General features: G+C 37.7%; 2 protein-coding genes across 3 annotated transcripts; one reads left to right on the forward strand and one right to left on the reverse strand.

Annotated features, from left to right (window-relative positions):
- The first annotated feature begins 421 nt into the window (after window positions 1-421).
- On the forward strand, window positions 422-5,918 carry nostrin (nitric oxide synthase trafficking). Its single transcript, XM_068704241.1, has 16 exons — window positions 422-484; window positions 659-744; window positions 848-931; window positions 1,142-1,204; window positions 1,299-1,380; window positions 1,475-1,537; window positions 2,323-2,421; window positions 2,509-2,634; window positions 2,883-2,981; window positions 3,062-3,187; window positions 3,604-3,712; window positions 3,878-3,966; window positions 4,092-4,217; window positions 5,250-5,502; window positions 5,604-5,696; window positions 5,782-5,918. The coding sequence occupies exons 1-16, from the start codon at window positions 458-460 to the stop codon at window positions 5,916-5,918; spliced, it is 1,662 nt and encodes a 553-aa protein (XP_068560342.1). The 5' UTR covers window positions 422-457.
- spc25 (SPC25 component of NDC80 kinetochore complex) lies at window positions 5,569-9,261 on the reverse strand. 2 transcript variants are annotated; one of them, XM_068704263.1, is made up of 7 exons: window positions 9,173-9,242; window positions 8,678-8,873; window positions 8,450-8,515; window positions 8,064-8,210; window positions 7,839-7,964; window positions 7,569-7,667; window positions 5,569-6,844 (listed from the first exon to the last, which is right to left on the reverse strand). In XM_068704263.1, exons 2-7 carry the CDS (start codon window positions 8,826-8,828, stop codon window positions 6,720-6,722), a joined length of 714 nt encoding a protein of 237 aa, XP_068560364.1. In that variant the 5' UTR covers window positions 8,829-8,873; window positions 9,173-9,242; the 3' UTR covers window positions 5,569-6,719. The 2 variants fall into 2 exon arrangements, with proteins under 2 accessions (XP_068560364.1, XP_068560353.1); XM_068704252.1 differs by having other exon boundaries at window positions 5,570-6,844; window positions 8,678-8,855; window positions 9,173-9,261.
- Between the last annotated feature and the right edge of the window lie 2,327 nt (window positions 9,262-11,588).

An 11,588-nucleotide genomic window follows, 5' to 3' on the forward strand; every position in this document is an offset into this window, starting at 1 on the left:
CATCTCAACTTCAAGGGTGATAAATGTCAATGCTGTGTTTACACCTTGGTTTTGCTGCTGCCAAGTTGCCAAATAGGTACAGTATTGTTATTGCTGGTTTGAAGCCTTTTACCTACAGGTATAGCTGCTTGGGGCCAGTTAGTGAGGCCTATTCTTTTCAACATGAAATAATAAAGCAACTTTTATTTTGTCATAGAACTTGTATTAGTTAGCAGTGAGTGGCAGATAAGAGCATGAATTAGCCTTTGTGTTGTGTTATATTTCCTTTATTTATACCTGCACCAGACTGACTTGCCATCCTGCTTGAGTTTACATTTGTAGTAGTTTTTTTCCCTCTCACTGGAATTTTTCTTTGTATTGGGCACTGACAAGCTCAGGTGATTTCCGCATGAGTGACTTTGGGAGGAGGGTGGTCAAAGTTCCAGGTACAAAGTCAACAAACAGCCACAGTCTTAAGATGAAGGATCCTATCAGCACCTGCTCTGTGAGTATTTCTTTGAAAAATCCCCTTCTTCTTGTTCCACTATACTTCTGGAAGGCACTGGGGTAAAATATAAGACTTGAATGTGCATTTGATTTGCAACTCACTTTGTATGGGTTTGAACTCAGTGGATTCAGGCCATTATTGCTTCATAGAGCCTTTTTCCCTGTCTTTCAGTATAACCAACTCTATCAAAATGTGAAACAATTTTCAAAAACCGGGGAGTACTTCTGCAAAGAACTTATGACAGTTTTTCAGCAAAGGTAGGTTCAGTACAGTTGTGGCCGTCAGACTAACTTTTAATGTCTGCAGGAGTTACTGTTTGACTCAGTTATTGTCTCTCGCTGCAACCTCTTCCTGTTTTAGGGCTGAGCTGGAACTTACTTATGCCAAAGGACTACAAAAACTTGCTGGCAAACTCATCAGGGCCTCCAAAGGAATGTCAAATAAGTAAGAGATACACAGTGCTGAGTTTTGAATTGTCTCTGTCTTTTGTCTGTTTTGTGTTCAACATGACCTCTTTCTGCCAAGTGGTGTACAGAAATAATGGCATCATGGGAAATAATATGCACCTAGCAAGTTAAATGTGATCAAAACACAGGTAGTTGGCAGGCTAATGAGCCTACAGCTCTAATCTTTTCATGCTGGCTCCCCACTCAGTACCACCTACAGTGCCTGGTGTCATGTGTCAGATGAGATGTACTCGAGAGCAGATGCCCACAGGTAGTTGTCAACCCGAGTTCACCTCATAACTGTGCCTGTCCACAGATTAAACCAAAGACTTGGAGTTAAATATGGTGTGTTGTTCTCATTTCAGATCATTAGGAAATGCATTTCAGCAAGAAGCAATCCTGGAAATACGACAAGTCTTCGACGAGCATAATAAGAGAAAGAGACCTGTATGGAATGATTTTTTTGTCTTTGTATCAGTATATTTGTCTGTTGAAAGCTTCATGTCATAACGTGTCTCTGACCTTTTTTGTGCTTTGATAGCTTGACAATGCCATTGAAAGAACTGGAAAATTTGTGACGGCTAATTGGAGTGAACAACTTAAGGTAAAGAAATGTTATGTTATGCAAAATATAGTGAAACCTTTGATGTATAATACTGTAGATACCTACATAATGTGTAACAATGCATACATAATTTTTTCCTAGGTTGATAATGCATCATGATGTGTTTGTTGAAACAGTTACAAGCTCTTAAAAGTAAAATCACAACACTATTGCATGACAGGTTATAAAGTCTTAGAGGCCTCTTGGTACTGTTAAGAAAGTATTATGACGGCACCATAATGTTCATAGGACTTTATAACATGTTATGCAAAATGTTGATCACGAGTGACTGTGATGTTTGAATTTATGAAGTAAACTGTAAAACTGTTGCTATGAAACACCAAGGTTTATAGCAACTTTAACACAGTGTGAATGTGCTGTTTTGCAGTATGCAACTGTTACAGATGAGGGATTTGTAGAAAGCTCTACTGTTATTTATGGAAAACAACATATGTCTATTTCCCTTTTGAATTCACATGAAGTATCTAAAATGTGCAATAATTGAATGAATGGAATAAAAGACTTGTAAATAAAGAGATATTGATCATATAAATGATCCAGCAGGGAGCCATTTAATGGGCTATATACTTTGCCGCTACTGTACATAGCCAGTTTACACCAGCTCAAATTAAAATCCCAATTTAAAGTTGCTTTAAAGAGACCCACCCTCACTCACACATGGCATAGAAAAGTGCTTAATGTAATGAAATTTAGAATTTCCCAATATGATTTGTTATATCACTGATATGTTATTGTGGATTCTCGTGTTTCCTTGTCTGAAACAGATAAAGAAGAAGTTGCTTGGATTAACAAGAGAGCATGAGGCTTTGTTCAACTTTGTTGAGAACAACAGGCAAATGTGCACAGAAAAAGAAAAACAAAAGGTTCCGTATATGGTTACCAATTTGTAGCTATATTTATTAAAAGCTGCTAAGAAACTTGCTAAATTGTTGTCCTGCTCTTGACTACAGATGCTGAACAGGCTGACTAAGTCTGCAGAGCTGCAGGCGCAGGTGGATGAGGAGTACTTTAATGTCAACATGGAGGGTCATCAGATGAGACTCAAGTGGGAAAACACACTGAAAAACTGCTACCAGGTGCGGAAAAATGCTCTCCTGATTCTCGCACTGTAGGCATTTAGTTGTTCTCCTTATCCAGAGTGCCTTTTTGTGAGTGAACATGTAGGTTTAGTGTCTTGCTCAATGACACCTCATTTGTGATAAGAGCTGAACCAGTCAGCTTTTAGTTGCAGAAAATGCTCTATAAGCAGTATGTCAGTTTATCAAATGACGAGGATTGAATGCGCTGTACACAAGGCATCACGGTGCCACTCCTGCTTTTTCAGATCATACAGGAGCTGGAGAAACAGCGAGTTGAAGTTCTTTGCAACATTTTGAGTAGATACAACCTCCACATGTCCAGCTTTGGGCAGACCCTACAGCATGTAAGACACCCTGACCTCCATCCTGCTCAATGTTCACAGAATCATCGATGGATGTTATAACTTATATCTGCCACTTCCAGGGCCAGAGACAGATAGAACAGACGGTGCAAAGGGTGGACATGGATAAAGACATACAAACCCTGGTGAAGGAAAACAGCATCACAGCTGAAGATCACAAAGCTGAGTTTTTGATGGCTGATTATTTTGTAAGTCTGAAATGTTTTGCTCTGAGAAAGCTTGTCTGCAGGACAGACTCACCCACTCTTTCTGATGGGGGCCCAGTTTACAAGCCACAGAAATAAAGATGTATTTATCATTTTCTGACAGGCCCTGACATCAAGGTTGTTTTTTTAGTGTGCTCTTATATATATTACTACTTTTAACATTTTGTTGTGTTACAAATTGTATTATGTAGTTGTCAGGTTGTTCTCAGGTCTCACTTGAAAACGTGATATTAGCCTAATCCCAATGGATATGAATGTGCAGTGCAGTAGTGACAAGAGCATGTTTGGAAATTGTCCAGGAAATTATCACATTCCAAAAGACCTTGTAGCTTTGGCTCAATGGTAAGATTTAGACCATCACAGTTACTGATGCATGATCTGTGTTCCGGATGCCTCAGGAGGAGGACAGCAAATCACTGATGGCCAAAGGCCGAAGAAAAGAGGCCATAAAACTCAAACTGCAGCGTCTGGAGGACAGTATTACAAAAACAAAGAAAGACCGTGAAGGCGAGTAGAGCACATTATCCATTACGTAATGCATTCAAATTGCACAATATAATCTGATGGAGGTGGAAAAAAAATTGTCTTTCAGTAAAGCTCAGTGATTCATGGGGAGCACCGCGTGAGGTCATTAATTTTGTTTCTAAGTCACCTTCAACATTATCGTTGCAGGAATTGAAAAACTGATGAGAACATATTCTGAAAATCCATCTTTTTCAAATCAAAAGAACCTTGAGGATACTGAACTGCAGATTGATGAGGTAAGCGGTGTACAGCGTGTAGAGTGGATGGATGGATGGAGGTGTGTGCAGATGCATATTTACTTTAAATTGATCATAAATTAGATTTGCTGTAGTCTTCACTAACGCCATCTTGTTACTTGTAGAGTACTCTAAAACTGGATCTCCTTGACGCCACTCACTACAAACTCTCTGTATCACTGTCTGAATTAGAGGGGAAACCCAAGACCTTTCACCGATTTAGTGAAAGCATTGTGAAATGGAAAGATAAGGTAAGACTACATGCATCACTTTCAAGACATGAAGGTATGTTCTGGAGTAGTGGTAGCTTAAGTGTAACAGCATTTAAGAGGATCTATTGGCAGCAATGGAATATAAAATGGAATATAATATTATATACATTTTCTTTAGTGGAATTTTGTTCTTCCTTTAGTGTATAATCACCTGAAAATAAGAACTGTTGTGTTTTCGTCAACTTAGAATTAGCGGATGAGGCGGGTCCTCTTCACGGAGCCGGCCGCCATTTTTCTACAGTAGCCCAGAACGGACAAACCAAACTCTGGCTCTAGATAGGGCCATTCAAGTCGACCACCTTAGTGTCCTACACGCTTGGCACATGGGAGAAATTTCTACTTGTTACCATCTGCAACCTCATCGTTAAATGCCGCCAAATAATACACACTATACCTTTAACATATTTTAGAGGTGCATAGCAAAAAAGCATTAAAAGCAGACCAATTGAAACCACAGTGACATACATGACGGGAATAATGGACAGACGATGTGGGAAAGAGTATTTGACTTTTCCTGGATTAAAAAAAGAATAGTGTGAAAGGTTTTTGCTAATTGTGAAACAGACTTTCATACTTTCATACAAAACAGCTGTGTGGGTGACTTTTATTTAAAGTTACAGGTATTATAAGACTGTGATTCCCGACCCTTTTAGTCAAATGAGCTCAAGTTCCCCTCGAGACCTAAAAGTGTTTTAAATCGTTAAAAGTAATATCATCTAACACTTTTACTTACACAACATGGATATGGTTCCTATTTTGTATGCAAACATTGTATTCCTTTTAGTAAGTTTGCATTTGTACAACAACCACTAGTTGTTGAAGCTTTATATTGAACACTAGTCAATACAGCCCACCATCACAAATTTACCTCGGCTTTACAATCTGTACAGCGTACAATAACATCTATATTTAGACCCTTATTCATATAAGCTAAAGTATGTGCAGAAGTACCTCTAGTTAGGAACCACGGTTATCGCATTTTATGTAACACAAACTATGCTTCTGTTTAAGGACTGCGAGCACAGCGTTGTTCAACTGACTCGTCCAGTCAAACTCAGGAGGACCCCGTTCAGATCCCGACAATCACTGAGAGCTTCCATCATTTACAAAGGGCCTGTTCAGTTTGTGGCACAGCTCAAGTCTGTGGAGGCTTCACCAAGTACCAACGACCAAGTCCCTTCACCAGCTACAACACGTGAGACTGTAGAGTGTGGCAGTACTGTTAATGGACACCTGCCTCACAATGATGATGACAAAGAACAAGGTAATACATTTTTAGTTAGTACTACAAAGATTTATTTCAATACAGCACATTTGGGATTTCATCCTGAAATTAAATTAATGAAAAATATCAACATCGAACAGCTCAAGAAACACCGGAGCTGTGCAGTATCGGAAAATGCAAGGCCCTGTACAATTACACACCTGAACAGGATGATGAGCTGACTTTGATAGAAGGTAAGTGGTAACTCAAGGGCAGAATATCTAAAACAGTAGAGGTTTGTCAATGATCTAATAAAACGACTGGATTTCTGTGTCACAGGAGATCTTCTCGACATTTACGGAAAGGAAGAGAACGGTTGGTGGTTTGGCAAACTTCACGGGAAGAAAGGCCATTTCCCTTCAACCTATGTTGAGGAGCTGCCCGTGTTGAGCAGCGTCAAATCATCTGACGCCTGACTGTCTTAACTAATCTACAACAAATCTATAGAACTCACCCTAAATCAAAAAGATTCAGTTCTAAAGAGCCAAACATGTAATGGCAACAACTTGAAGCCTCATACAAACTACAAAATGTGTTTGTACGGACTGATGATATTCATGGATTTAAAATAAAAACAAAAGCATTGAGTTTAATAGAACATGCCCCTCTGCTGTCAGTTAGGATCTATGATTTTCTCACTGCTCTGTCTTTTTTAATTCCACTGTTTTTCATTATTTATGCCACATTGTGTACAGATGAACCCAACTATAGTGAGTGGTTAATATGCATTTTAATAGATTATTATGATTTACACAAGTAAAAACAAAGCCCAGCAAAATAAAACTGTAAACTTATCCCCACCCACTATAAACTGAGTAATGACTTGAGAAAATAAATGAAAACTGTTTACCACATATGTGAGTGATCAATTAATACATTAACGTTTACTTCTGAAGAACATCTACAGTAAACCTTTCAGGATTTAGAGACCTCAGAACACCTGTTGTCTCGAGGCCAAACTCCAAGGTTTCAAACAATGCCAATTAGCAGTATCCACTAAACTGTAATACGACCATGCTCAATAATGAGACATTGCTGCATAAAATTAATACCAGTGTTGATATATTAATTACATTTTATTTATTCATTCTTTTAAGCATTTTCCGTTATCCTCCCTCCAAATTTGCTGAGGACCCCCACTTTAAAAATCACTGCATTAGTCCACATTGCAGCAAGAACTTCATTGCATGGCATTTTATTCTCCCATTCATTCAACTTTAGCAGCGAGCCCGAGACATAAACTCCTTCCTGACGTTTGCCAGGAATGCTGCCAAGTTATTGGTCTCCTGAAGCCGGCTTTCCAAGACCGGCAAACACTCAAGCACGGGGTCGCTGGACACAACTGTAGAAAATGAAAACTTAATTAGAGAAGCCATTTACAATGGAGGATAAGACTGGTGATATTCCATATTTGAATTATTGTCCATAAATCCCATGAAAAGACAAAAAACAACTGTGAGGGACTCTGTCTCTTAATACTTTTGACTTTAAAACTCTGTCAGTGACACTGCCATGATCACTTCATAATTAAAACATGAATATTCAAAATATATCATAAATATATAGTTTAATTTCTAAATAATTTCCCAAAACAGCTGGGTAATGTAGTTTTAAGCAAATCGTATTCAAACAGGAGTACATACTGCATTTGTTAGAGACTACAAATGCTACATTTCTTAGTTTTAGATTAAAACACATTTGGTGCTCCAGTGTGTATTTATACGCAGGATTGAATCCAAATAAACTACAGTGGTTGTGCTCATTGGAAGGAACACATCAGCCAGTGTAACAGTGTGACACATTTATATGCTTTTGGATAATAGTGGAGCGCTATGACAGAGACATTTTAAGATATATGGGGCTTTGGCTACACAGGAGATATTTGCGAGTATGATCAGTGAATTGTTAGTTTTGGTTTTCTTATGGCATTTGTGACAATAAGACAAATATAGAATATTGTCAGCAACATCTTTTCAATAAAGGCAAAGTCATAGTTTCATTTAACTGCATTAAATTATGCTATTACAGTATAGTTTTCTGATATACAGAACACTTGTGTAACTTACTCTGGTACGATCCGTCTTCTTTAATCCCCATTGTGACGACATAGGCGCTGTCCTGATCTGAGGGGTTGATATTCCGGAAAACAAACTGCAGCTTTTCCCCTTCACAATGACAACAAACACATTCTGTGAATTCTGAAGTCATAGTTACTTCAATGAAAGAGAGTCAAGGCATTACAATTATTGTTATGTGTATTAATTGCTATTAATTAATAAATTCATATTTAAAATAAACAAAAAGATACTGAATACAAATATGCATGTTTGGCATACCTTTAACCAACTGTGTTTTGCCAAGGATTGTTCGCATCTCCATCCCTAAATGATCTTGAAAGACTACTCTGGCTTTCTGGAGATTCTTCAGTTTGTTTTTGTTTGCCTTGTTTTGAGACTGTATTGCTGAAAAGAGAAAAGTGCAAGGGTCAGTTAGTAAAACAACTTATGTAACACTAACAAATTAACATACACCATTCATTTTATTTTGAAATATAAACATACACTCTTTTATCTTAGCTTGTTCTTCTTTAAGTTTCTCTATCTTCTGGATGATGTTGTCCTTCTGCATTTCCTTCTGCTGAATCTCAGATATCATTTCAGAAACAGCATGTTGTTTCCCTTTCAATGACGCCTTTTTTTGTACCAAGTCTGGGGGACAAACATTGCATCAGACAAAAATACACTTTCACATAAAACAATGAAGCCTCTGAAGCTGCACTACAATGTGTTGTTCCAAACAAGTATGGGAGATTAGTGTGAATCAGATAATGAGGAATTATTCAGCACATGAAAAATAAATAAATATGGGGGCCAATATCAATAACTTGTAAACATAAAAACACACTGATGGCAAGCATGTAAGGCCCATATGCAATGCATAAACTCACCTCTTTTGAAAGTCTGTATTGTCTCAAACAGCATCTCATCATCCTTACATTTCTTTAAACACGTATCTGCACAAAAGGAAAAAACTTCTTGAAGACAAACTGATGTTGTAACTATATATTGTATGAAGTATAAGTGCAAACATTACTGCCTACATTTGATTTGAATATAGACCCCAGGAACAAGGCAACAACTAACTGGGGTCCCAAAAAACAATGTCTCAAACATACCAAGTGCAGACTTCACAAACTGTCTGTGGGAATGGCACAGCTCTGTAGTCATGTCGATGATCTCCCCGTATGTTTTAAGCTGTGTATTGTGGATCTCCTCCATAGCACTGGTGAACCCGTCACTCATGTTTGGATCGGTGATGGACGACATGATGTTCACAATCTGCAATAAAAACAACTGACAGCAAGCACAATGCTAATCATGTACATGCAACAACAACAACAAAATATTACTCTCATCTTGCATTGCACTTTTTGAAATATATATTTCATATTACTTGTATGTTGAGGTTGAAGCTGAGAAATAAATACAAACGTTAACTTTAGCGGTTAATGTGAGTTAACGTTAGCCGTAGCTTGCCCAGAATTCATGTTACTTCTTCATGTTACTTCTTGTTAGCTACGCATGAAATTAAACCAACGGATTTTAGCATCGGAACATCGGATTAGCTAACAGTTAGATTATGTAGATGTGGATGACATTGTGGTACTCACATGTTTTAATGGGCGGCCGTTGATCTTTGTGAGTTAACGTCTTACTACTGAACCAGTCGTTATTTTCAAATATCCGCGGTCTACATTCAGGAGGCGGGGACTAAACACCGGAAATGACGTTAATGTATTCTTGTTCTTTTTCTTTGGTTTTTAATGGTGGTTGGCATAAAGAATGTTGCATTTGCGACATCTAGCGATAATGGTTTTAAACTACAATCTACATTTACAAAATAAAATCATATTAATACAAAATAAAAGAAATGGTTGATGACTAACTAAACCAGGTGTGTATTAAAGTCTATGCTTGCATTACTCGAATTTCATGTGTTTTTATGCACCATCTTAAAAGTAATGCAGTGCTTCTGTGTAAATGTAGGCCAGGCTGAACACCCATACAGTGCAGGTCCTCTTTGTTTACCTTTTTTTTAGCACCTCCAAGCTTGCCCTAGTAACCCTGTGTTTTAAAGCTATGAATTGTGGGTAATTCCCTCAGGCAAAGTCTGCAGGAATGCAGACTTACAGAAAGTGTGCAAAATGTCAGAGAGAGCCCTCAAGCACTTGATGATTTGACAGTGGGGCAGCCCTAAGCTCTCAGAGAATTCTTTCTAAATCCCTGAATGTGGACATTGGATTTAGAATGTAGGTTCATGCTGCTTGCCAAATAACTTCTACTCTAAAATGTCTGATGTATAATGAAAAGTGCTTTGAAACATGATTCAAAGTCAGAGATCCTACTTGTAAACTTGGGGCAAATCAATCTACCCTGACTTCATGAAGCAGACTATTTTACTCTAAATTGGACCATGATTTACAAAAGGAACATCATGCTGTACTGAGGAAGACTGAAACTATAGTGACCATAAACTTGTGTTTACAATGTTTACCTAGGTAATACATTAATTGAGAAGAAGAGTAATTTTCTCATAGACTTCTATACAATCGGAGATCTTAAGAAACAGAGAAGTCGCCCCCTGATGGTCCTTAGAAATAATGCAAGTTTAAGGCACTTCCACGTTGGCTTCACTTTTCAGGGTCATGTCCAGACGGTAACCCAAAATTTGCGAAAACGTAAAAAAAAAAAGTGCTGTCCAACAACCTTTCCTAACCTAAACCATTTGAGATCAACACTTAGCCTTAACTATTCACGGTCAACACCCATCTTGCGAGAGCTTTGCAATTTGTAGGTTACCTTATAAATTATATTATAAAGTATGAAGGCTCCATCAGTTGTTCAGCGCTTGGTCGTGCATAACAAAGATGGGTTACTAGGGCACACAGCGCACACTAGGCTTTTCAGACATGACTGCAACAATAAGATAAAAACAAATAACTTAAATTAAGAAGTAAAATAATAATTAAATTAGAAAGACGGCAAATTTGTTTTGACTTCTTTCATTATAAGGCTCGTATAATGGTGATTTGTTTAGCACTGTGCGCTAATGCAGGTCAATTTTTTTTTTCTTCTGCCTACAATTTTTTTTTTTTATTTGTAACTAATTTCCTGCAAAACATTTAAATATAGCCTAGGGCACCTTGGAGTTCCCACAATACAACTTTTATCTTTATTGAGAATTTATACCACCTTGTGGTAAACTGAGGAAGTTTGAGTGGGCCCAAAATACCCAACATCAAGTTCAGAATACTGAAGCCTACAAGCTTTCATAATACCAATTTTGAATACGCAAGTACTCTGACATAGATGACTGTGCTTTTTAAATGGGAAGGAAACATGATGACAGATCCACTGCACTGTGGATGCCAGATGGACTGTGTTTTGCAGTATTATGATTGTCCTGGTTCTCTCTGAGTGACACCTTGAGTTGGTCTGCTATACACCTGAGGTGAAATGATTTTGTAACTATGCACCATTTGTGATTTGAAGTTAGCTCATGGATGCGAAAAAGTAATAGTATAGTATGTCAAAAAAAAGTAAAAAAAAAAAAGTCATAGTAGAATGTCAAAAAAAAGTTTAAAAAAAAGTCATAGTATAGTGTGTTGAAAATTAAAAAAAAAGAAGTTATAATATAGTATTTTGAAAAAAAGTTTAGAAAGTAATTTAGCAGACTCTTTTCTTCAAAGCAACTTACAATTCAGAATCTATCTACACACTGTAGATGCAGCTACGGTAGCAATTTCAGGGTTAAGTGTCTTGCTCAAGGACAAATTGACATGAGACTAGTACAGCAGGAGCCAGGGATCGAACCACCGACCCTCTGATTGAAAGGCGGCCCTGCTCTCCACTTAGCCACAGTTACCCGGTGTACCCATTGTATAGTATGTTGAAAAAGACATACATATAGTATGAAATTAGACAAATTGTCTCATGAATGTGATTTGAAGTTAGCTCATTCATACGATTTTGAAGGGCTTTAATTTTGAAATGCTACATCAGATTGTCCTGGTTCTCTCTGAGTGA

This window comes from Cebidichthys violaceus, unplaced genomic scaffold (assembly GCF_023349555.1).
Source record: "Cebidichthys violaceus isolate CVI_PGR_0920_01 unplaced genomic scaffold, fCebVio1.0.p SCAF_11, whole genome shotgun sequence".
Classification (NCBI taxonomy): Eukaryota; Metazoa; Chordata; class Actinopteri; order Perciformes; family Stichaeidae; genus Cebidichthys; species Cebidichthys violaceus.